The sequence below is a fragment of the Suncus etruscus genome, chromosome 2 (assembly GCF_024139225.1).
Source record: "Suncus etruscus isolate mSunEtr1 chromosome 2, mSunEtr1.pri.cur, whole genome shotgun sequence".
Classification (NCBI taxonomy): domain Eukaryota; kingdom Metazoa; phylum Chordata; class Mammalia; order Eulipotyphla; family Soricidae; genus Suncus; species Suncus etruscus.
In genome coordinates this window covers 20663205-20690045 of record NC_064849.1, presented here as the reverse complement: position 1 = coordinate 20690045, position 26841 = coordinate 20663205, and the positions used below count along the sequence as shown (strand labels likewise).

General features: G+C 44.0%; 1 protein-coding gene across 1 annotated transcript in view; it reads left to right on the top strand.

The window, feature by feature from the left end:
- The window catches only part of FBXO36 (F-box protein 36), a 111823-nt gene that overhangs the window by 63742 nt on the left and 21240 nt on the right, over nucleotides 1-26841 (top strand). Inside the window, exon 2 of the mRNA XM_049768916.1 lies at nucleotides 8389-8497. Within this exon, the coding sequence (XP_049624873.1) occupies nucleotides 8389-8497 (109 nt within the window). The remainder of the gene's footprint in view (nucleotides 1-8388; nucleotides 8498-26841) is intronic.

The window sequence follows — 26841 nt, the reverse complement described above, 5'->3', positions numbered from 1 at the left end:
TTGCTCAGGGTGTCCCTACCAGAGATTCTTGGCTAACTGGGCTGCCAGTTTAATGGGAGGACCTGACAGTGCTATACTGGTTGGGCTCTGGTGTACTCAGGATGATCTTGATCATCCTGGGGTTTTGGGGGGATTCCAGGGCTGCACCTAGTAGTGATATTCAATGCTTAGGACCAGAGATTGAATTGAGGTCACTGGTGTGCAGGTACCTTAAATTCTGCTGTCTCTCCAGCTCCGCGGACAACTTTTAATTAATGAGATAACTCCTCTTCACAGTTTTATAGGTGACTGTTTTTTATTGTGTTTTAGAGAAATGTTCAGAGTTAAAAGTATGGAGAGAAAGAGGGGAGAGAGAGACAGGAGAGAAAGAGAGAGAGAGAGAGAGAAAGAGAGAGAGAGAGAGAGAGAGAGAGAGAGAGAGAGAGGTCCCTGAGCACTTCTAGTTATGAGTGAAAGGAGTCCTGAGCATTGATGAGTGTAGTCCCCCCAACTAAACACTAGATACTGTCCACGGAATGGAGGCTGCCATCTTGGGTCATGGGGCCTGGCAAGAACAAACAAAAAAGATATTGTGGTGTGGAGGAATATTGACACCCTAGTGGTGGGTGTGGTGGTACTGGAGTATTGTCAGCCTGAAATAATATCAATACTGTTGCCTATCATGATATTCAATGAAAAAACATTTTGGTTAGAAAAAATTAAGTATTAGAACCAAAAATATCATTCACAAGAATTTATTGTGTACTTGTTGAGCTGAGTGCGAGGTAAGAAGGGATAAAAAGTATCTATTAAGGGGCTGGAGCAATGTTGCGGAGCGATAAGAAGATAGTGAATAAAATGTCTGATTAGTGGGCCAGAATGGTAGCAACAGTGGTAGGCTGTTTGCCTTGCACGCAGCTGACCCAGGTTCTATCTCTAGGTGTCCCATATGGTCCCCCAAACCAGGAGCGATTTCTGAGCTCATCGTCAGGAGTAACCCCTGAGCATCACCGGATGTGGCCCCCCAGAAAACAAAAAACAAAACAAACAAAAATATCTACTCAGAGCTAGTACAGGGATTAAGGCCTGCTATTCTGTTCAGCCGTGAGAGACTCAGGCACTCACATACAAACCCAAGCACCACATGAGGTCACTCTTGAGCATAAAGCCAGGAAAAGCACTGCTGGATGGGATCCAGTTCTCCCCTCTGTCAGAATATCTTTACTCTGCATTGCCAAATGATTCTTGCTTTGCTGTAAAGAAACAATTGGACATTGATCCCCCATTCCCTTCTCTTGTGGTTGCTGTGAATACCTAGGGATGTATTCACTTTGTTTCAGTATTTGCCAGGAAGACACACTTCAGTTGTGATGCTCATATATGCTTGGTTGGACTTCACTCATATTTTTTTTCTTTTTTGGGGGTCACATCTGCCAATGCTCAGGGATACTTCCAAGTCAGTGCTCATGGGCTGCTCCCAGCAATGCTCAGGGGAACGTGGTGCTGGAGAGTGAACCTGCTGTGTCAACCCATTTTGCTTTCCTTAGCCTGATATACCCTTTTTTCCTTGGTTTTGGGGCTACACCTCGCGGTGCTTATGGGTTACTCCTGGCTCTGTGCTCAGAAATCACTCCTGGCTGCCAGGGGATCATATTGGATGATGGAGATTGAATCTGGGCTGGCTGCATGCAAGGAAAATGTCCAACCCACCTGATATGCTCTTGTATTTGTTGGTTTGTTTTGGGGCCACATCTGGCAATACTCCGGGGTTACTCCTGGCTTTGCAATTAGAAATTACTCTTGGCAGGCTCAGAGGATCGAACCTAGGCTGGCTGTGTGCAAGGCAAAGGCCTTCCCTGCTGTGCTATTGCTCTGGCCCCAGATATATACCTTTTTTGTGGCACCAGGAACCCTGAACATCACTGCCCTGTGTATTGTGCTCCTCATATGGGCTGGGCGCTTGGGATTGAACCTTCAGCCTCTTGCCTGCAAGTGGCAGGAGTTGTTGATTTGCAATAATCCATAGCTGGAGTTTAGAGGACATGATCGTGCAGTTACTCCAATTAAAAAAAAAAAAAAGAAACTTTAGGAGCTGGTGAGGTGGCGCTAGAGGTAAGGTGTCTGCCTTGCAAACGCTAGCCAAGGAAGGACCACGGTTTGATCCCCTGGTGTCCCATATAGTCCCCCCAAGCCAGGGCCGAATTCTGAGCGCTTAGCCAGGAGTAACCCCTGAGCATCAAATGGGTGTGGCCAAAAAAAAACAAAAAAAATAAATAAAAATAAAAACTTTAAACGATGTGTACAAAAAAATAAAAAAGAGGAACTTTTCACCTTTGTGATGGAAAGGTTCCCAGGCCAATCCCAAGAAGGATGTAGGGATGAGGCAGAGAAGTGTTAGGGAGCAGGACAGTGGCCGCAGAAGGCGCTTTAGGACCTGGGAGAACCTGTGGCAGATCCTGGGTGTGGGGAGAGGAAATGGGAAACAAAAGTTCATCTGCCTAACAACTGAGCCATGAGCAAGATCTGCTGGCACGAAATTTCCAGTTTCCCGGCATTGTCTCCTAACTCCTGTATTTTCTTGTGACCCTAGTACAGAGAGATTTTGGTTTGAATGGACAAAGAGAAATACTGTAGGATTTCACATAGGGCTGGAGAGAAAATATGGGGGTTAAATATGGGAGTTTGCACCTGGCTGGACCTGGCTCAATCCTCTGCACTGCATCAAGTCACCTGACCACTGCCAAGTGTGACCCCTCAGCACAGAGCTCACAAGTAAGCCCTGAACATCACTGGGTGTGTCCCAAAAGCCAAAATAAAAGGATTACACAAATGTGCGAAAGAAAAAGAAAATAAAGGACCAAAGAGATTGTTCAAAAGGGTAGACAGCACATGTTTTGCATGCAGGAAGCCTGGGTTTGATCTCAGGCAAGACCAGGGGTTCCTAAGCACTGAGTTCGGAGAAGCCCCCAGAACTAGCAGGTGTGGCCCCAAAACAGAAAGGAAGAAAGGAAGACAAAAACCAATTCTCAGACTAAGTGATCAGCAGAAGGGAAGAGGAAGGGAAGGGCAAGACAGATAAAAGGGCCACTTGTGTGGTATTAGCAGGACTTTGGGACCAAGTGCTCAATAGTATGATTAGGTAATTCTGGATTGATTTTTTTTTTAATAGTCTGGCTTAGCACAAGGAAGTGCATTTTGGGCCTGTTGTATTTTGTTGAAACCACACTTGGTGGCGCTGAGAAATTACTCCTTATAGGCTCAAGGGGACTGTATGGGATGCCAGGGATCAAAACTGGGTTAGCCATGTGCTATCGCTCTGGCCCCATGTTAAAAAAAATATTTTGGGGCCCAGAGAGATAGCACAGTGGTGTTTGCCTTGCAAACAGTCGATCCAGGACCTAAGGTGGTTGGTTCAAATCCCGGTGTCCCATATGGTCCCCCGTGCCTGCCAGGAGCTATTTCTGAGCAGACAGCCAGAAGTAACCCCTGAGCACCGCCGGGTGTGGCCTCCCCAAATTTTTTTGGAGGTTGACTAGAGTGATAGTACAGTGAAGCTGATCTCGGTTTGATCCCTGGTATCATATATGGTCCTCTGAACCTGCTAGGAATAACTCTGAGTGCAGAGCCAGGAGTGACACAAAACAAAACAAAACCAATACAAAACAAAACAAAGAAATGAATCAGGCTGGAGCAATAATACAGCAGGTAAGGCATTTGTCTTACAGGCAGCTGATCCAAATTAATTCCCCAGTACCTTGTCTAGTGTTATTAGCCACACCATGAGTGATCAAAGCTAGGACTAAAACCTGAGCACCATTAAGAGTGGCCTACAGGGGCTGGGCGGTGGCGCTGGAGGTAAGGTGCCTGCCTTGCCTGCGCTAGCCTAGGACGGACCGCGGTTCGATCCCCCGGCGTCCCGTATGGTCCCCCAAGAAGCCAGGAGCAACTTCTGAGCGCATAGCCAGAAGTAACCCCTGAGCGTCACAGGGTGTGGCCCAAAAAACCAAAAAAAAAAAAAAAAAAAAGAGTGGCCTACAAACAATACACAACAAAATAAGGAATTACAGGGCCCGGAGAGATAGCGCAGCGGCGTTTGCCTTGCAAGCAGCCGATCCAGGACCAAAGGTGGTTGGTTCGAATCCCGGTGTCCCATATGGTCCCCCGTGCCTGCCAGGAGCTATTTCTGAGCAGACAGCCAGGAGTAACCCCTGAGCATCGCCGGATGTGGCCCAAAAACCAAAAAAAAAAAAAAAAAAAAAAAAAAGGAATTACAGTTTATCACAAAAAAAAAAAAATTGGAGATAGTGATAGTACAATAGGCAGGATACTTGCATTGAACATGACTGACCTGGTCTCAATCTCCAGCATCCCATATGGTTCTCTGAATTCTACCAGGAATGGTATCTGAGCTCAGAGTCAGGAGTAAGTCCTGAGCACAGCTTGAAGTGGCCCCCAAAAAACAAAACAAATTTTTTTGGATGGGAAGAGTCTAGGCCATTTTTGGTAAAGCTTAGGGCTTACTCTTGGTTCTTTGCTCAGGGATCTTCTCCTGGTAGGGCTTGAAGGACCATATGAGGTACCAGTGATTGAATCCAAGTCACCAGCATGCAAGTCAAGCTCATTATCTCCTGTCCTATGTCTCTGCCCATCTTTTTCTTTTTTGAACCACGAGTAAGACTGTCCTGTATATTGGGTATTTCTATCATCAGTCAAAACAGACTGGTGTTTCCTCTGGCCCTGCCCTTCCGGAGAGAAGAGAGTTTCTGCTCTTCTTGTATGCCCTGTAGAAAGGGAAAGAGGTAGAGTGGGAGGAATTATGTAGCAATTGGTTTACCCCTCAAACATCACTCTTTTCAGATCTTCCAGAAACAGAGAGCCCTTTGGCTCTGGGTGATTTTTTGGTTGTTTTGTTTGAGAGCCATAGTGGGCAGTGCCCAGGGGCTACTCTCAACTCACTGCTGCTAATAGTGCCCAAGATGGGATATTTGGTACCAGGAACCACATGTCAAATCTGGGACTCCTGCCTGAAAAGTCTGAGTTCTATCCTGTTGAATAAATATCTTGTTAGTCCTAGGTTAGCTGCGTGCAAGGCAAATGCCCTACCGCTTGTGCCACTACTCTACTCCCTACCTTCAGTTCTTGACTCCTCAGGAACCAGAATGTTCTCCCCACCCAAGCTTGCGTCCTACCTCAGCCCTGAGAAGAAGATGCCATCACCAATGATGCTGATTTTCTTGAGGCAGTCCCCTTAACTCCCACCTCTCTTCACTGTGGACTGTTGCCGGCAACTGGTTTTGGATTCTGAGAGAACCTCGGCTCTAGGACATTTCCTGATCTGTGACTGCTGCAAGCCATTTTTTTCATTCTCCATAGGACCATGTTGCCAGCTGAAGCTGTGATCCAGAATTTATGCCCCTCCCCAACTATTTAAAAATATTTAAAGGGGAGGAGCTGGAGTGGTGGTACAAGTGGTAAGGTGTCTGCCTTGTGCATTCTAGCCTAGGACAGACCGCAGTTCAATCCCCCGGCGTCCCGTATGGTCCCTAAGCAAGGAGCGATTTCTGAGCGCATAGCCAGGAGTAACCCCTGAGTGTCACCGGGTGTGGCTGAAAAACCAAAAAAAATTTTAAAGGGGATATTATACTTTCTGTGTACATTTCTTCAGGTATATTTTTTAAATATGTATAATTATTGTGTATTTCCTTATGTAGATATAGATGTAGTTTTCCCCTCCTCTTTGGATTCTAGTTGGTAGTATCTTTTGTGTTTTGTGTTTTTGATAGAACTAGGTTGTAGGGATTGTTTGGTTTGTTATCATTTCTCCCATAGGCATCCATAGCATCCCATGGCATTTTTTTTTTTTTTTTGCAGAGGCATAATAAAATGGGGTGGGGGGGAATCTTAGGTATGAAGAAAAGTTCCTATCTAAAAAGGATGGAAACTCTGAAAGTTTTGTTACAGGAGGGCCTTCCACCCTGAACATTTATCATAGTGACTTGATTTCAGAATCATTCACTTGAACATTGGTCAGTCAACTCTGAACCTTGGGTCCCATCTTTGGAACCTGCATGGTTTTTGCATTAACACCAGGAATCAACCTTCTACCAGGAGAGGCTCTAGAACTGCCTTGGCACTGATTTGACCCAAGGCAGACTCATATGCTGTCCTGACTATGACTTGGAAATCAGTAATGACTTGTTTTCAGGGTTAGTTTCTCTGCCTTGATACCTAACAGTGAGATGATACTAGGAAAGCTTCATTACGCCCGACTTTGACATCAGATTTGTGCTATCACCAAGATCTCTATTTACGGAATCCTGCAACAGTCGTAATGGAGGAGAAAATGTGAAGAAAGATTTTGGGGTTAAACAAATTAGTATGCCTGTAGCCTGTAGTTGCTCTTTTGATGGGGTGTTTCTTTTGTTTGTTTGTTTTGTTTTGGGGTCACACCCGGCAGCGCTCAGAAGTTACTCCTGGCTCTATGCTCTATGCTCTATGCCGGGATTCGAACCACCATCCTTCTGCATGCAAGGCAAACGCCCTACATCCATGCTATCTCTCCGGCCAAGGCTAAGGACACACTGGTTTTAGGCCAAAAGGTTTTTTTTTTCTATTTTCTCCCAACTTTAGTTACACCTATGCAAAAAATTGCCACCCCTTTTATCTTTTAGGTTGAGGTTTCTGTTTTTTTTCTTAGAAACTTAGGACATGAATTTACTTTGTTTTACCAATATTTCTGCATTTTTTTCTATAAAGTTAAAAAGGGGGGAAGATGTCGGAATAACTGGTTTTCATTCTATTCAGGATAATTATTCTTTCCTTGTACTTGTCAACCAAGGACTGAAAATTCCTCTGAGTTGGTTATTTACCTTGCCTGTTATCCTAGGGGTGGTTTTTCTCTTCCTAATAAAGACCAGGGATCCAAGGGAAAAGCTATTTGTGATTTTGGTTTTCCACACTGGGCTAGTCTGTCTCCTGGCCTTAGTGCTAGGAGCAGAACGCTTGTGGTGTAATTTTCCTGGCCCTAAGCCATCTCATTCAACTTTGTGTGGATTATTTCCTGTGTTGGCATTTGCTGTCAGAACAATGCACCCATTTCCCAATCCCTCAGGATTGGAGCATGAGGCTTCCACGTTAGTGCTTTCCCCTCAGACTTTTATATGCTCTCTCTCTCTTCTCTCTCTCACTTCTCTCTCTCACTCATTCTCTCTCTCTCTCTCTCTCTCTCTCTCTCTCTCTCTCTCTCTCTCTCACACACACACACACACACACACACACACACATATACATACACACATCCTTTTCCTTTTAAGCACGGTGGCACCATGTTTTGTTTCTTTTTTTGTTTGTTTGTTTCTTTTTATTTTTTTGACCACACCCGGTGACGTTCAGGGGTTATTCCTGGCTACGCACTCAGAAATCTCTCCTGGCTTAGGGGACCATATGAGATGCCAGGATTCCAACCACCATCTGTCCTAGATTGGCTGTGTGCAAGGCAAATGCCCCACCACTGTGATATCACTCTGGCCTCCTTTGTTTTAAAATACTGTTACTGAAAGGGTATCATTGCATATCACTTTATCTCCTTTCAGAACCCATTTCTTGTCCAGTGATCATTTCCAATTATCATTGTCATCGTGGTCTTTTCTCTGTCTTAACTGCATTTCTCACCCATCATTTCTATTGTCTCTGGGTATTAGTCTTTTTGTTTGTTTGTTTGTGGTTTTTTTTTGGGTTTTTCAGACCACACCCGTTAGATGCTCAGGGGTTACTCCTGGCTACCTGCTCAGAAATTGCCCCTGGCTTGGGGGGACCATATGGGACGCCGGGGGGATCGAACTGTGGTCCTTTCCTTGGCTAGCGCTTGCAAGGCAGACACCTTACCTTTAGCGCCACCTCGCCGGCCCCTGTTTTTTGTTTTTTGTCTTTTGGGCTACACCCGGCGGTGCTCAGGGGTTACTCCTGGCTGTCTGCTCAGAAATAGCTCCTGGCAGGTACAGGGGACCATATGGGACACCGGGATTCAAACCAACCACCTTAGGTCCTAGACCGGCTGCTTGCAAGGCAAACACCACTGTGCTATCTCTCCGGGCCTCAAGTCTTATACTATAAATGTATATTTCTTTTTTGTTTTTTTAGTTTGTTTTGTTTTGTTTTGTTTTTGGCCACACCCGGCAGTACTCAGGGGTTTCTCCTGGCGCTGCAGTAAGAAATTGCTCCTGGCAGGCTCAGGGTACTATATGGGATGTCAAGGATCAAACCCAGGTCAGTCCTGGGTCTGCCGCATGCAAGGCAAACACCCTACCTGCTGCGCTATCCCTCCAGCCCCATATATTTCTTTTTTTTTTTTAATACCTTGCAAATGCGTATGATCATGGGTTTTCACTCATGTTTTTCTGTTCACTACAGGTAATCTTTCGATGGTGGAAGATCTCCCTAAGGAGTGAGTATCGATCAACCAAACCCGGAGAAGTGAAGGAAAACCATAAAGACTTCCTAGAAAACTCTCACCTTCAGGGTAAGAAGGGTTCTTTCATGGCCTTGCTGACATTAAGTTCTCATTAGGATAGGTCAAGTCTAAGAAGTGTCAAAGTATCATTGCTTGGGGTATTATTTCTTTTTGTTTTTGGAGTCACACCCAGCAGCACTCAGGGGTTACTTCTGGCTCTGCGCTCAGGAATTTTCTGGCAGGCTTAGGGGACTAAATGGGTGTTGGGATCCGAACCCAGGTCTGTTCAGGGTCTACTACATACAAGGCAAACACCCTACTGTTGTGCTATCACTCCAGCCACTTAAGGTATCATTGTTAGAAGATAATGGCATGGGGCTGGAGAGATAGTACTGTGGGAAAGGCACTTATTTTGCATGTGGCCAATCAAGGCTTTTTTATTTGTTTACTTTTGTTTATTTATTTATTTTTGTTTTTAGGTCACACGTGGCAGTGCTCAGGGGTTACTCCTGGCTCTATGCTCAGAAATCACTCCTGGCAGGCTCGGGACCATATGGGATGCCGGGATTCGAACCATCATCCTGCTTGCAAGGCAAACACCCTTCCTCCATGCTATCTCTCTGGCCCCCCTTTTTTTTTTCAACCAAGCTTTTTTTCCAGCAATTCCATTTGGCCTCCTGAGCACCACTAGGACTGATTCATGAGCAGAGTGTCAGGAGTTAGCCCGGAGCACCAATAGGTGTGGCTTCAAAACAAAAACCAAATCAAACCAAGCAAATAAAAATATTGGCATGAGATTAGGTCTGTCTTAAAGTGCTTGTCTGGTTAACATAAAACCCTGAGCTCCCGGTGCTACCCTAAACTCAGAGGCAGCCCAACATTCTCAGCTAGGAACGGGAGGATGAGGGTGTCACATGCTGTATTGAGCACTGCCTCACAGATGTGGGGTCCTGATGTTATGGCACTAGATTTGTTTTCCTCAGTCAGAATTGAAAGCAGAGGTCAGGAGACAAGGTGGTCCAGCTCGGTGGAAACTGTTTTCAAGAGAAGAAGGAAAGGAGGAGAGGGCAGGGAAGGTTGGGTAGGATATAGGAGACCCTGTAAAGGAGGAAACTGGCACTTTTTATATTATCTGTGCCAGAGGAAGGATGTTTATGTTGCATTGGAGTTAAGGCATACAGGGCAATAAAATGGAGGGTCTAAGAAGAGCAAAAGTTTGAGCATTTGTAGATTCTGGCCTTCTTTTTAGGTATCTTTGGCTGAGGCCATTCTCTTCCTGTAGTCTTACCCTACTAATTTCTCTCCTTTTCCCCATATTCTTTGTCACTGGAACTTGGGTTTGGTTCCAGAGAGAGGGAGGAAGAGAGGGAGAAAGGAAAGAAGGAAAGAAAAAAGAAGAGAAAGAAGGAAAGAAGAAAATAAAGGAGGGAGGGAATTGCATTTTCTGAATGTCCAAAGGATCTCTCTTTTTCTTTTTTGTCTCTTTTTTTCTGGGGTTGAGAAAGATAAAAAAAATATGTATGTAATTATACATTTTCATAGATAAACAAATGTAACAAAACACTGAATTTTTTATTCATTTAAAGAAAATGTATCACATAGTTGACATAGTTGATCATAATATACTTGTTTCTAGATAAGTGCTAGCAAAGTTATTGAAAACAGAAAAAATAAAATTGGAGATAAGAAAAAGGAAAGAAAAAGTACAGTAGCAAGCACATTTATGAAAATTATTGTATCTCCAATAAAATCACTGATACCGTGGCAGAAGGTTTAGTAAGTTCTTGGGTGTTCCTTTACTGATACTGTGACTTTTAGGAACGTGTACTCAGCTACTGGAAGAAGGAAGAAATGGGGGATAGTGCCCACACTTACTTCAAAATCCCTGGTGATATCATTCCCAAAATGTGGTCAGATTGGTGTTGCCAAAGGGATTTGTAGAGAGTCAGTGATGAGGCATGGCAATTGTGAAAAACAGTGATTCTGGGTGATGGAGGAAGTAAGTGTGGCTTCAGCAGGGCAGGGGCTTGACCCAACCTCTTCTTTGGAAATGGCCAGCTTTTTGGTGCATGGACTGATGTAGCCATAATCTTTTTTTTTTTTTTTTTTGGGCCACACCTGGCATTGCTCAGGGGTTACTCCTGGCTGTCTGCTCAGAAATAACTCCTGGCAGGCACGGGGGACCATATGGGACACCAGGATTCGAACCAACCACCTTTGGTCCTGGATCGGCTGCTTGCAAGGCAAACGCCGCTGTGCTATCTCTCCGGGCCCATCTTTTTTTTTTTTTTTAAAGCAACAGGAGCCCAGCAATAGCATAGCAGTTAGAACTTTTTGCCTTGCATGCAGCAGACCCAGTCGATCCTGAGCAGCCCTCCAGCAGTGATTCCTGAGTGCAGAGTCAGGAGTGACCCCTACGCACTGCCAGGTGTGCCCCCCAAACAAAACAAATCCCCTCCAAATAAAAATCAACAGTAAAATGTTCAGATTAATCCAAGTGTTGTGAATTTTCTTTGGGGAAAAATCTTAGTGTTTCAAATTCCAGGTTAAAATGTAGTTTCTAATTTTTTTTTAGGCCACACCCAGTGACACTCAGGTGTTACTCCTGGTTCTGTACTCAGAAATCGCTCCTGGCAGGTTTGGGGGACCATATGGGATGCCGGGAATCGAACCTGGGTCTGTTGTGTGCAAGGCAAATGCCCTACCCACTATACTATCTCTCTGACCCCTCACTGATAATTTTTATAGGAGCTGGAGTGATAGATAGTACAGAGGGTAGGGTGTTTCCCTTGGTTCACGATTGATCTGGGTTTAATCACCAGCATCCCATATGGTTTCCATGCACCACTAGGATAATTCCTGAGTGCAGAGCCAGGGGTATCCTTTGAGAATTCCAATGTGTGGACCAACCCCCCACCCCGCCAAATAAGCTTTATTAAAAATCCCTTAAGTCCTACAAGTACAACTTTTGCTATTGGAGCACATACTTTGCTTTTCAGGAGATCCAGGTTTGATTCAATGGTACTGCCTATTCTGCTGAACATTGCAGGGAACTAGCCTGGAGTATTATTGCCAGGTATTCTTTATCTAGGAAAAAAAGTGAAAAAAAAATCAGAATGTAACTTAATGATCTTATTTGGGGGGGGGAGCCACACACCCAGTGACATGCAGGGGTTACTCCTGCACTATGTGCCCAGAAATCTCTTCTGGCTTGGGGAACCATATGGGACACTCAGGGGACCAAACCACGGTCTGTCTTGGGCTAGCACCAGCAAGGCAGACGTGTTACTGCTTCACGCCACCTCTCCAGCCCCCTAAACGATCTTTTTGTATGTGGTACCAAACAAGGTACACAGGTGTCTGTTTGTTGTCCTCAGAATTCCAAGTCATTTCCTCTGCCTTTATTCACATCTATTTTCATTTACTTCTATAATATTAATCAGGTTGTATGTTTGATTTTATATTGTGGGTGCCAGATATCAAGTGTAGGCCTTGATATAAGAAGAGCAAGTGCTCTCCACTGTCCAAGCAAGTGGAAGCAAAATAAACAAACAGGACTACATTAAATTGAGAAGCTTCTGAACTTCAAAGGAAACATTGACTAGGATACTAGGAAAAACTATTCACACAATACCCATCAGATAAGGGGTATCTAATATATACAAGGCACTGATTGAACTTAACAAAAAAAACATCTTACCCCAATCAAAAATGGGGAGAATAAATGAACAGACATTTCCTCAAAGGAAAAAAACAAATGTTGGGCATAAAAAAGGCACATAAATATGCTCTGCATCATTAATTATCAAGTTAAATTAAAACAACAAAGTAGGTATCCTCTCACACCATAGAGCCTGGTATACACATCACAAAGAACAAGAATAAAAAATTCTGGCACAGATGCAAAGAGAAAGGTACTCTCATTCACTGCTGGTGGGAATGCTGTGTGGTCCATCCTTTTTGGAAAACAATGTGGATATGTCTCAAAAAGCTAGAAATTGAGCTCCCATATGATCCAGCAATACCACTCCTAGGAACCCAACCCCCCTAACCCCCCCCCCCCCCGTCTATATTCCTATGTTCATCACAGCACTATTTACAATAGTCAGAATCTGGAAACAACCCAGATGCCCAACAACAGATGAGTGGCTAAAGAAAGTGGGGTGCATCTACACAATGGAATACTATCAGCTGTTAGGAAAAAATGAAATCATGAGTTTGCTTATACATGGATGAATATGGAGCTTATAATGCAGAGTGAAATGAGTCAGAGGGATATACACAGAACAATATCACTCATATACGGGATATAAGGAAAATAGATAATGTGGTAATCATATACGGGATATAAGGAAAATAGATAATGTGGTAATAATATCTAGAGATTAGAGGGCCAAGTGGAACAGTCTATGGGTAGGGCACTTGTCTTTCATGCAGTTGACACAGGTTCAATCCTCAGTATCCCATATGCTTCCTTGAGCCCTCCTAGGAGTGATCCCTGTGCTCAGAGTCAGGAGTAACCCCAGAGTAGCACTGGGTGTGATCCCAAAACCAACCCTAAAACAAACAAAAGAACCACATTGGGAAATGATTGTCCAGTTTTCCTTAAATAAAAGAAATCCATCCATTTGCTCGAGCGATAGCACAGCAGGTAGGGCATTTGCGTCACACATGGCTGACCTGGGTTTGATCCCTAGTACTCCATATAGTCCCCAAGTTGTCCAGGAGTGATTCTTGAGTGCAGAGCTACAAGTTACCCCTGTAAACAGCAGGTGTGACTCCCAACATTCTTGAATAAAAAGATCATGTCTCATTGAACAGCGGACTTGAAAGCGTTACACTGCTTTGAAACTATTTTCAAGTGGTAATTCATTTTCCTTCGATTGTTCACTTAAAAGAAGGTAGTTTTTAGGAGGTCCTGAGCAATTCTGTCTTTTTTTTTCTCCTGAGAAAGAGATGGGGAAGGGCTGCAAAGTGCTATTAGTCTCCCATCACTGTCTCTAAAACCTTTCCATCCTTTCTTTCTGCTTAGTTACCTCAATGTTGTCACCAGGGTCTAGGTTCTTGTTTTCACTGTATTTTGCCCATCCTCTGGGGTTGCCTCTATCTCACATTTGAGTGAGGTCATCTAGCAGTTGTCTCCCTTCTCATTTTGTGTTGTATGCCCACTAATTCCATTTATCCTCCAAAGCCAAGGCTTCATCTTTTCTCGTAGCTGAGCAGTATTTCATTGTGACGTAGACTCACATCTCTACCCACTCATGTGTTGCTGGGTAGTTGGGTAGTTTCAAATCTTGGCTAGTGTCAGTAGTGCTGTAATGAGTATAGGTGTGCAAATATCATTTTGAATTAGTGTTTTGTGCTCTTGAGCTAGATACCAAGGAGTGGAATTGTTGGTTCATATGATATTTCAATACCATATGTTCAATTTCTTGAGAATCAGACTGTTTTATAGAGACAGAACAAGCTTATATTCCCACCAATAGTTAAACAGGATTTTTTCTTTTTCTACATACCCCTCAACATTTATTATTATTATTATTATTATTATTATTATTATTATTTTTAATAGAAGCCATTGTCATTGGTGGGGGGGGCGACATCTTATTGTCATTTTGATTTGCATTTTCCTGGTAATCCATGATGATTGGTTTTTCAAATGTCTGTTGACCATCTCTTTTTGGTCTTCTTTGGCAAAATATCTGTCCAGCTCTTCTCACCTATTTTTGGAGAAAGTATTGGGTTTTGGGGCCACACTTGATGGTGTCTGGGGAGGGGTTCACTTCTTGAAATACTCAATGTATCATGTGGAACAAGGAATTGGATCAGGGCCTTTTGCATGCAAAGCATGTGCACAGTTCTTTGACCTATCTCACTAGCTTATTTTCCCCTCACTGTTTTTTATAGGGTTGTTTCTTTGTTCTTGAGTTTTGTGAGTGCTTTATATATCTTGAATATTAGCCCATTGTCAGATGCTGGTGTGTATTTTCTCTCATTAGGTAGGCTTTCTTATTAATGATAATTTCTTTCACAGTACAGAAGCCTTTTAGTTTGGTGCAATTCATTTGTTTATATTTGCTTTTTTTTTTTTCTTGGCAATGGAACAGAATCCCCAAAGGCACCAAATGAAGCCAACAACTTGGAGTGTTTGCCAGTGTTTTCATCAAAACATTTCTTGGGCTTAATCCACTGCAAATTAACTTTTATACATGGTACGAGATAGTAGTCCCATTTTATTCTTCTACATGCAGCTATTCCATTTACCCAGGACCATTAGTATAAGAGACTTTTCTTTCTTCACATTCTACTCTTGCTTCATTGTTGTAAATTAATGTCCATATAGCTAAATATTTCTTTCTGGCTTTTAATTTTATTCCATACTACTCTAACTCTGTACTATTGATGTGTGTGTGTGTGAGCACTAAGTGGGTGGCTGGTTGTCTCCCATGCACTGCCAACCAGGCCAATTATTGATGCAAGGGTGAGGGGATGTGGTGCTTGTGTCCATCAGTGCTGAGGGTCACCAAGGTCATTACTAGCAATACTCGGTTGGAGACCTTCAAGCCACCTCTAGAAGTACTTGGGGGCCTCCAGGGCTTAATCCTGGAGATGTTCTGGGGATTATGTGGTGAAGAGGATGAAAGCTGGGTTAATCACATATAAGGCATGTACCTTCACCCCATCCATTGCTATTGCTTTGGCCCTCAGCATTACACTATTCTGACTACCAGAGATTTATAGTTTGAAGTCAGGGGTGAGGGACTGGATAGATAATACAGTAGGAAGGGAGCTTACTTTGCTCATAGTCGACCAGGATTTTATCTCTGGCATCCCCTGTGGTCCCTAGGTACTTTCAGGAGTAATTCCTGAGCTCAGAGCCAGGTGTAACTCCTGAGCATTGCCAGGCATAGCCCTAAACCAAATAAAGTCAGTAGGAGGATGAGATGCCTTTGATCTTTGTGAGGTTTTGTTTTGTTTTGTTTTGTTTTGTTTTGTTTTACCTCAGGATTGCTTTGACTTTACACTGGTTTGGGGTTCCATATAAGTTTCAACTATATTTTGTTTCTTTGAAGAATGTGAAAATAGAATGGAATCATTATGCTTTGGTTAGGTCATTTTAGCAATGGAATTTCTTCCAATCCACGAGCACAAAATAATTTCTACTTCCTGTGTCTTTTACTGTTTTTTAAAACTAGTAACATAAATCTTTTATTTCCTTTGTTAACTTGATTCCTAGATACTTCATTTTTTGGGTTCATTGCACATGGGATTAAACATTCTTTTCTCTTCTAATTTTTTGTTTGTGCATAGAACTACAACAGTGAGTTGGATATAGTATAGTGAGTGGGTAGAGTACTTGCTTTGAACATGGCTGACCTCAGTTTGATCCCCAACACCGATATGGTCCCTTGAGTCTGCTAGGAGTTATTCCTGAATGCAGAGCCAGAAATAAACCTTGAGCACTGCTGGGTCTGGCCCCAAAACAAAATAAAAAATAAGCTCCCCTTAAGTCCTCTCTCACTCATTCTCCACATGGGTGACACGTGTCTAGAAATCTGGGTCACCTCTTGATGGAGGTACTGGCGAAGAACCAGTACCTTAGCACTCTTGCTTCCTCAGACTTTCATCAGTGCTTAGCTCAAAGGGGACCCTTGCCCCCTAGCTTCCGCACACATCTTGCACTTGTCCTTGATCCTCCATCTACTCTCTGGCAATTGCTGCTGGCACTGGCTTCAAAGGTCATCCTTAAATGGATCAGTGCCCAGTTGGCTAGCTACAACCCATACATCTCTGGATAGCTCCACCCTCTGGATTTATTGAGCTTAACATCTCCCCATGAGTGTCCAAGTGGGTCTCCAAATTTAACAGGTGCATATCAAAACAATTCAAAGCAATCTATGCAGGTGGGGGTGTGGTGAAAAAAAGGGAACTTTCCTCCATCGCTTGTGGGAATGTTGTCTGGTTTGATCCCTCTGTTTTGTTTTTGGATCACATCCAGTGATACTTAGGGGTTACTCATAGCTCTGCAATCAGAAATCACTCCTAGCAGGCTTGGGGGACCATATGAGATGATGGGAATCAAATCTAGGTCGGCCACCTACCCATGCTTTTTTTCTGGCTCCTGGTTTGACCCCTATGGAATATAGTATGGAGGTTTCTCAATAAAGTAAAAATTGAATTGCCATATGACCAAGGCATTTCACGTTTTGGTATCAATACCCATGACATAAAAATACATACATTCAAAAGGACATATAAACACTATTCTTCTTTGTAGCAATTTAGCATGATTGTTAGGATATGGAATCAACCTAGGCTCTAAGAATGGATGAGTGGATAATGAAAGTATGGTATATTTTCACAGTGGAATACTATGCACCTACAAGGAATGATCAATTTGCTTGCAACTTTGACGAAACTGGAAACATGTTAAGTAAAGTAAATCAGAAGAAGAAAGACAAATACAAGATGATCTCACTTATTTGTGATATATAGAATAACAGGGTGAAGGAATGCAAGATATCTAAAGAAGAGACCTAGATTACTGTGATACTGGAATCAGAGACATAAGAAGAACTGGGAAGGAGAGAAATGGAGGAGGGGAAGTGTTGATTAATGGCAAGTTGGACTTGAACATGCTCTTTGGATACCCCCATTGTAATGACAGTTGAATCTGACATGCCCCTTGGACACGCCCTTGGGCATATGCCCTTGTCATGTCCAGTATAAAAGGAAAAATTTGGACAGTTGCAGGGAGGCCCAGGAAGTGACCGGAGGCAGAGCCTGCTGATCCACGGGGGCCAGATAAAGCACTGAATAGATGCAGCTTGCTTTGTATCTATTCCTTTCTCTTTTTTTATTTGGCCAGTGAATTTCCATCTCTCTCTCCCTCTCTCTGAAAATCCCAGGCAGCAGCAGCAGCAGCAGTGGCAGGCCCCAGATTCCAGGAGTAATAAAAATTATACTTGGTTTTTCTCCTCTTTCTCTCACAGTCCCAGGTGGGTGGTTGCAACATGTTGACAACCCTGGTTGGGCACGAGACCCCACCCAGCATTCGGACTCCATAGGCTCCTGTGAACCTTGCAGCAGTACTGGGCCCTGGCAGCCGTGGACCTCTGCTGCGTGCAACCCTGAAGCCCTGGCAGCCTTGGGCCTCTGCAATCTTTCAGCAGCCGGGCAGCAGGCAGACTTGTAACCTACTGCAGGTAATCTGCTGGATAACGACGAAACCTGCAGCAAGGGAAGTAAGAAGAGGCAGACAGTGTAACGGGGAGAGATCTCAGAGACATCAGCCATGTAGAGGGGTGAACATCTGTCTATGTACCTGAATACAAAACTTACAGAACTAAAACCACAACAACCGAACTTTAAAATTTGCTTTCCCCGATGAAGGTCGTTGTACATTGTATTACTGTAATCAGTCATGAACAGTTTTATCTGTGAAAAAAACACTATATTGGGCCCGGAGAGATAGCACAGCGGCGTTTGCCTTGCAAGCAGCCAATCCAGGACCAAAGGTGGTTGGTTCGAATCCCGGTGTCCCATGTGGTCCCCCGTGCCTGCCAGGAGCTATTTCTGAGCAGACAGCCAGGAGTAACCCCTGAGCAACGCTGGGTGTGCCCCCCCCCCCAAAAAAAAACCAAAACAAAAAAAAAAAAAGAAAGAAAAAAACACTATATTATGATCAACCTTTTAACTATGGTGTTTAAAGTTTACATTTTGTTTCTGTTTTTTTGGGGTCACATCTGGCAGTGCTCAGGGGTTACTCCTGGCTCTACGCTCAGAAATCGCTCGTGGCAAGCTCGGGGGACCATATGGGATGCCGGGATTCAAACCACAATTCTTCTGCATGCAAGGCAACGCCTTACCTCCATGCTATCTCTCCGGCCCCCACCATGATGTTTAAATTAAAAAAAAAAAATGCATCCAAAAATGTACTTTCCAAGAAAGCAGACTGGAGAATGGGAGGGAAACCGGGGATAGTGGTGGAGGGGGGTTGACTCAAGTGATAGGATTGGTGTTGGAACATTGCATTCCTGAAAGTCTGCTATGAGTAACTTTGTAAATTAATACATTGTTTAAAATTTATCATGTATAGTGAGGGGAAGCTCATGATCTTTCTCTGCTGAATCCTTCCCTCCAAAAGGATATGTTCTGATCCCTCCCCCAAAAAGGATCAGGCATCAAATTCTACAGCTCTCTATCTTTGAGTCTCGTGTTTAAGATTCACTTTAGAAACAAAACCAGGGCTGGAGAGAGTGTATCTGGATGCCTGATAGCTCTTGCTTGGTAGAAGTGACAATGTATGACTTTTGAAAGTAGGTCATAAATGACACTGCAAACACTGTCTTTCCTCTCTGACCTCCAACCATGAATTCTCTCTCTCTCTCTCTCTCTCTCTCTCTCTCTCTCTCTCTCTCTCTCTCTCTCTCTCTCTCTCTCTCTCTCTCCCTCTCTCTCCTCTCTCCTTTTCCCTCTCCTCTCTCCCCTCTCCCCTCTCTTCTCTCTCCTCTGCCAGCTCTTACGTCTTGAGGCAGCAGTGGAACTGAGGCCTCCAGCCAACAGTCATGGGAGTCCCTTTCTTGGAAGCAGAGACTGGCTTCAAGCCAGTTCCCAGAGGATGTTGCCAGCCCGGCTGCAGTGTTCGTGGCAGTGTGCTTTATAATGGTGGTGCCTGTCATATACTCGGTTGTGGTGAGCCAGGGGTCACTCCTAATTCATACTGGTGGCACTGAGGATTTACATCAGCAGTGCCAGCTATCACACTCACCACTGAACTGTGGGATAGAATGTTTGGCCAAGACTGAGTCATGTTTCCCTGGGCCCTTGGGGATGTCTTGACTGTGAATCCCAACAGTCTGAAGCAGAACCACCCAGCTAGCTATGCCAGGTTCAGATTCTTTTTTTTTTTTTGGTTTTTGGGTCACACCCGGTGACGCTCAGGGGTTACTCCTGGCTATGCGCTTAGAAGTCGCTCCTGGCTTGGGGGACCATATGGGATGCCGGGGGATCGAACCATGGTCCATCCAAGGCTAGCACAGGCAAGGCAGGCACCTTACCTCTAGCGCCACTGCCTGGCCCCTCAGATTCTTGAGTATCAGAAACTACAAGATATTATTAAGTGCTTTGTGTTTCTAGCCTGTAAGTTTGGGATATATTTTGTTTGTTTTGGGGCCAATCCCAGTGATGAACAGGAGTTACTTCTGACTCGGTATTTAGAAATCACTCCTGGAGAGACTTGGAAGACCATATGAGATGCTGGGGATCTAACCTGGGGATCTTAGCCACATGCCAGGCAAATGCCCTCCCCACTGTATTATTGCTCTGCTCCTGGCAATAGTTTACAGGAAACATTATAAAGGTAACAATACCTAGTATAGGAACACATATGACCAACTAACTTCACTACTATTACAGTCAAAGACCCCGTTTATCACAGGTAAAGTGAGGTGGGGGCAGGAAAGCAGAGACTTTGAGACCACACCTGGCAGTGCTCAGGACTTACTCCTGGCTTTGCACTCAGAGTCACTCCTAGAGGGGCACAGGGAACCATATAGGGTGCCCGGGATCAAACTTGTATTAGCCATGTGTAAGGCAGGCACCTTACCTGTAAAGAATTCAGCTTCTGCTTATTGCAGAAATGACTCCATTCAAACTGGGCTTTTTCTCAGAACGGGTTTAATAGAGAAAACAGGCAGGAAGGAGGCCAAGGTCCTTACAGCAAAGCCATTTGGAAAATCCAGTCAGCTTCCAACCACAACAAGGGCAACCACCCTCCATCCTCCAGCTTGGGTTCTAATCTCCCTTCCTTCTCATTTAGATACAGGAGTCTCTAATTAAGAGAGTTCTTCACTCTTTTTTTTTTAATTTTAATTATGACAACAAAGATGCAAAGAAAGAGGACATGGTAAAGTTACAGTGGAAGCCCAATCACCCATAAGCAGAATTCTCGGTAGTCCTAACGATGATATCCCAGCCTTGATCTTTCAACCAAAGAAAATTAAGAAAAACAAAATTGAACCCATGTACAATACAATTAATTTGTCCCTCAAATTCCCAGTTGTATTACATACTATTTCTTAGCAGCACACAATATAATCCAAAGAGATTAGACTTATGTAACTCCTTAAACATTGAGGGCAAAGTACATTTATCTAGTTCCATGCACATGCTTACTAGTTTAAGTTAACCTCAAAAGTTTTAGTGGGTTGTTTTTCTTAAGGATTGGAGTCAAGGGAAAATAGTAAAAAATGGTGTTAGAGTGGCATTTGTTTGCATAGGCCCACCAAAATATAAGGGACATGGAAAGAAAAATTATGGTCTAAATACAAGGAGACCCTACCCCTGAAGTTTCCCGGCACAGGACTGACTAGGCTCCAGGCAAACTAGTTTGTCCAATTCAAGTCATCGTCTGTAGTGGCAATACACCTTCATTCCTCACATAGTCTCTGTTGTTGGTATCATGTTACTGTATTAAAGGTCCTGGAGTCTGCATATCCCATATTGCAGTCAGGATGGTGCAGAGCATCCTCTCGTTTCACCTCACACTTAAGGGGCACTAGAGAGAACCATGTCCTGTAGAGCAGGTCATTGTTGTTGTCAAGTCTTCTCAGTGTAAACGGAAGTCTCTTTTTAGGAGGTCGATGTCAGACCCTTGGTAGTGTCTTTCCTGGTAGAGGACTGCTTCCTCTTCTTCTCAGTGTAAACGGAAGTCTCTTTTTAGGAGGTCGATGTCAGACCCTTGGTAGTGTCTTTCCTGGTAGAGGACTGCTTCCAGCTGTTGCTATAAAAGACCTTGGATGTTTCATAGATAGCTTGCCTGGTTCTGGCGTGAATGGAGGATTCCCATTCTTCTGAGGCCTGTGCCAGGGCATTATATCAATGTTCAGGGTGTAAGGTACATTGTACTGAGATTTATTAGATAAGAACTTATCTGTAGGTATAGTGTTTTTCTATTTTAATGTGTCTATGCAAAGAAGGATCAATGCCATGAAGCGTTATTGGTGCATCTGGAGGCAATAGGAACAAGACCTGCAATTTCCATGACATAGTTCAATCATAGGCATTAAACTGAGGGACAGTTCCACCAACAATCCTTATTGAACAGCTTACAAAGAAAAGACAAGATGAAAAGTGGATAGAAACATCATGGTAGAAGAATATAGAGAGTTACAGCCGTTAAAGAAAATATACATAAAATATTCAAAAGATATATGTGTGCAATTTATGTCCTTCTAAATAGTTCTGGGATTGTTAGATCCACTGTATGTCTTTGGTCTGAGATTAGAACTGTGTATTATTGAAGTTAAGAAGGGTAAATCGGGGGTACTGATGGTTGGGAGGAGAATACGGGCGCTAGCCCCCGCGCGGTTTGCATCATGTAGACTCGTATGAAATTGCCAGTGACAGCCTGAGTATAACTGACCAACTATCTGCCACCCCACAGATCAAACACCACTCCCCAAGCCAATCTCAGGAGCTCAAGCCCCACCCTAGGCCAATCTCCGCAGCTGGCCTGGGAGTAGGGAAAACCCAGGGTGCCCCATCAGGTCCTCCCAGAAACCCACCTGGAGATCCGGAGGAAAGGGGGAGAGGGGGGTCGGGTGACCCAGGTCCGGGCCCCCCTACCCTAGGCCGGGCCAAGTGGCCCCTGGCACATACGGAGGTCTGCCAGGAGCCAGCCCGTGCCGGCTGAAAATCCTGCCCCAGGAAGGGAGGAAAGCCCTCCCAGGCCCCAAGGACCAGAGCTCAAGACCCACCCTAGGCCAATCTCCGCAGCTGGCCTGGGAGTGGGGAAAACCCAGGGTGCCCCATCAGGTCCTCCCAGAAACCCACCTGGAGATCTGGAGGAAAGGGGGAGAGGGGGGTCGGGTGACCCAGGTCCGGGCCCCCCTACCCTAGGCCGGGCCAAGTGGCCCCTGGCACATACGGAGGTCTGCCAGGAGCCAGCCCGTGCCGGCTGAAAATCCTGCCCCAGGAAGGGAGGAAAGCCCTCCCAGGCCCCAAAGACCAGAGCTCAAGACCCACCCTAGGCCAATCTCCGCAGCTGGCCAAGAGAGTTCTTCACTCTTAAAGCGACAAACCCCTTTCTTGGGAGCGATATCCAAGATTACCCACTGTATTGTAGCTCTGGCTGTATAGTATATTTTTTATTGTAGAAGCAGACCTGGAGGTGTTTGGGGGTGCTGTGGAATCAGGGATTGAATCCAGGACCTTTTATGTGCAAGGCATGTGCCCTATCACTTGAGCTTCATTCCTGGCCCTGAGATAATATTTTATTTTGGCGCCAAGTAGTTTACAAAACTGTATTTGGTAGGGTTTCCTACAAAAAATATTTCAGCAACCGTTGGCTGGAGGGATAGTATAGCAGGTACATGGCCAATTTGAGTTCAATCTCCAGAGTCCTGAATGTTGCCCTGAACACGTTTTTTTTTTGTTTTTTTTTTTTTTGTTTTGTTTTGTTTTTGGGCCATACCCGATGACGTTCAGAGGAAATTGCTCCTGGTTTGGGAGACCATACGGGATGCTGGGGTTCGAACCGAGGTCTGTCCTGGATCAGCAGCATGAAAGACAAATGCCCTACCACTGTGCTATCACTCTGGCCCTTGCCCTGAACACTTTTAGGAGTGACTCCTGAGTGAAGACCTGGGCATCAGCTAGTGTGGCCCCAAGACAAAAAAAAAATCGAAACCAAAACATTTCAGCACCACCCTCTCTACTAGAGTGTCACTTATCTGCACCACTGTCCCAGTCTAAAGACCATCTCTTAGTAATCTTTCTATTTCCAGGGTCAGATACACCCTATGCTTTGCTTGTATGTGTGTTAAAATGAATGTAGAAAAATACTCTTTCCGATAAAGTGATATTGTTTAAAATAACATACCAAATCCTTGAACAAACTATATTTTCATTGTCTATATTTGTAGAGAAGCAGAGGAGTAAATTTTAGAACTTACTACTGTTTTTCTGTTTGTTTGTTTTTCCTGTGTCTGGGTCAATGCTTAGCGGTGCTCAGGACTTATTTCTGGCTCTGTGCTCAGGGGTCTCTCCTGAGGGTGCTTAGGGAACAAACATGTGCCAACTGTGTGCCAGGCCAAGTGCCCTACTCACTGTACTGTCTCTCTGGCACAGATCTTCTTGTTTTGCTACCCTGGATGCTAGTAAGTTGCACTGTAGGAATGAATCGTTTTGCTTTGTTATTAATCTGCTGAGGCGCAAACAAAACATAGACAGTGTGACTTAGATACCACAAATGAATTTGCTCACCTTTCTGGAGGCCGATGATCAAGATCAAGAGGCTGGCACAGTTGGTGGCCTCACTCTTGGGCTTGCTCAAAGTATCTGCTTGGCTGTGGTCATACCTGTTTTTCCTTTGTACCTGCCTGCACTTCCCTTCTTTTAAGAACAGCTCATGACCACTTTCCAAGCAAGTGGAAGCAGAGATAAACAGATGGGACTATATTAAGCTGAAAAGCTTCTGCATCTCAAAGGAAATAGTGCCCAGAATACAAAGGCCACCCACTGAGTGGGAGAAATTATTCACCCAATACACATCAGATAAAGGGCTAATATCCAAAATTTACAAGGTACTGACAGAACTATACAAGAAAAAAACAACTAACCCCATCAAAAAATGGGGAGAAGAAATGAACAGACACTTTGAAAAAGAAGAAAGGCAAATGGCCAAAAGGCACATGAAAAGATGTTCAACATCACTAATCGTCAGGGAGATGCAAATCAAAACTACTATGAGGTACCACCTCACGCCACTGAGATTGGCACACATCACAAAAAAGGAAAACAAGCAGTGCTGGCGGGGATGTGGAGAGAAAGGAACTCTTTTTCACTGCTGGTGGGAATGCCGTCTAGTACAACCTTTATGGAAAGCGATATGGAGATTCCTTCACAAACTGGAAATTGAGCTTCCATACGATCCAGCTATACCACTCCTAGGAATATACCCAAGAAACACAAAAATACAATACAAAAAACCCTTCCTTACTCCTATATTCATTGCAGCGCTATTTACAATAGCCAGACTCTGGAAACAACCAAGATGCCCTTCAACAGATGAGTGGCTGAAGAAACTGTGGTACATATACACAATGGAATACTATGCAGCCATCAGGAGAGATGAAGTCATGAAATTTTCCAATACATGGATGTACATGGAATCTATTATGCTGAGTGAAGTAAGTCAGAGGGAGAGAGAAAGATGCAGAATGGTCTCACTCATCTATGGGCTTTAAGAAAAATGAAGGACATTTTTAACAGTATCTCAGAGACAAGAGAGATGAGGGCTGGTAGGTGCAGCTCAGGACATGCAGCTCATCACATAGAGTGATGAGTGCAGTTGCAGAGATGACTACACTGAAAACTATCATAAAATGTGAATGAATGAGGCAAGTAGAAAGCCTGTCTCGAGTACAGGTGTAGGGGGGTGGGGAGGAGGGAGATCTGGGAAATTGGTGGTGGGAATGTTGCACTGGTGAAGGGGGGTGCTCTTTACATGACTGTAATCATACAACTATAATCATGTTTGTAATCACGGTGTTTAAATAAAAAAAAAGATATACATGTACACTCACTAAGGAGGCTGGAGAATTTAGAGAGGACAGAGTGAAAAGGCTACAGGGGAAAAGGCTACAAATATTTGGGGGGGGCCCCAAGTTTTGTTATTTATTGTCCATTGTATAAAAAAGTAATTAGAAAAAAAAAAAAAAGAACAGCTCATGACATGAAGCTCACCACAAAGAGTGGTGAGTGCAGTTAGAGAAATAACTACACTGAGAACTATCATAACAATGTGAATGAATGAGGGAAGTGGAAAGCCTGTCTAGAGTACAGGCGTGGGTGGGTTGGGGAGGAAGGAGACTTGGGACATTGGTGGTGGGAATGTTGCACTGGTGAAGGGGGATGTTCTTCACATGACTGAAACCCAACTACAATCATATTTGTAATCAAGGTGTTTAAATACATATATTAATTAAAAGTAAAGAAAGAGGGCCCGGAGAGATAGCACAGCGGCGTTTGCCTTGCAAGCAGCCGATCCAGGACCAAAGGTGGTTGGTTCGAATCCCGGTGTCCCATATGGTCCCCCGTGCCTGCCAGGAGCTATTTCTGAGCAGACAGCCAGGAGTCACCCCTGAGCATCGCCGGGTGTGGCCCAAAAACAATAAATAAATAAATAAATAAATAAATAAATAAATAAATAAATAAATAAAAATAAAAAGTAAAGAAAGAAAAAAGAAAAATAAAAAAGAACATCCCACAGCTTTGTTGAGTCAGCCACTTACAAATAATCACCGTGACCCCACATAGATACTGTGGCCTAGGTGTCAACCACAGGACTTGGGGGGAAGTGGGGAGAACACAGAAATAAAACGCTTTTTATTTTAGGAAGGGGGTGGAGAGAAGAGGGTCACACCAGCTATGCTTAGGGCCTACTCCTTTCTCCGTGCTCAGGGCTCACTCCTGGTAGAGTCAAGATACTATATCTGGGGCTGGGATTTCTATCTGGTTGAGTTGTGTGCAAGGCAAGCACTCTACTTGCTGTCTACCTCTCTGGCCCCATCCAGCCCACCTAAAAATATTTTTTTACTATTTATATTGTGCCCAATTCTCTCAGCATGAATAAAGAAGCACTTCATTTTTACAAAAAAGCTCCTTCAAACTGCATAGTATTCCACTATACACATATATAATCCTTAATGTATGGCAAAATTTAAAATTCTTTAGGGAGCTGAATATGGCTCAGGAGTAGAGCATAAACCTTGCACATATGAAGCCCTGACTTCCATCTCCAGCACTGTGTGCCCACCTCAGTATATCATGAGTGGTCCCCACAGAAATGAAAAATAAATAAATAAAAATCCTAAGGCACAACTGGGGGTGTATTTATCTTTGCACACTTATATGAGAATGCCATATTGTGGATTCTCAGCTTTTTTTTTTTTGGGGGGGGGTCACACCCAGCAGTGCTCAGGGGTTACTCCTGGCTCTACACTCAGAAATCGCTCCTGGCTGGCTCGGGGACCATATGGAATGCCAGGATTCAAACCGCCGTCCTTCTGCATGCAAGGCAAACGCCTTACCTCCATGCTATCTCTCCGACCCCTCAGATATCTTTTCTAAGCCCAGAGATGTTTACATTAAAAATGTTGATAGATATGGAATATCTTATTTTCTGAGTGAATTCTCAAAAGTCTAGCATAATACAAGGCTAGCTCAAAAAAGAATGTATTTCTGTTAGCCAGTTTATGTGGCATCATGCAGGCTAATGCCATCTACCATTCTTTCCACCTTTATAACTATGTTTACTTTATAACTGTTGTTAGTTTGTGTAGTTTTTGTTTTTGTTTTGGGGCCACACCTGGCAGTACTCATGGGTTATTTCTAGATCTGTGCTCAGG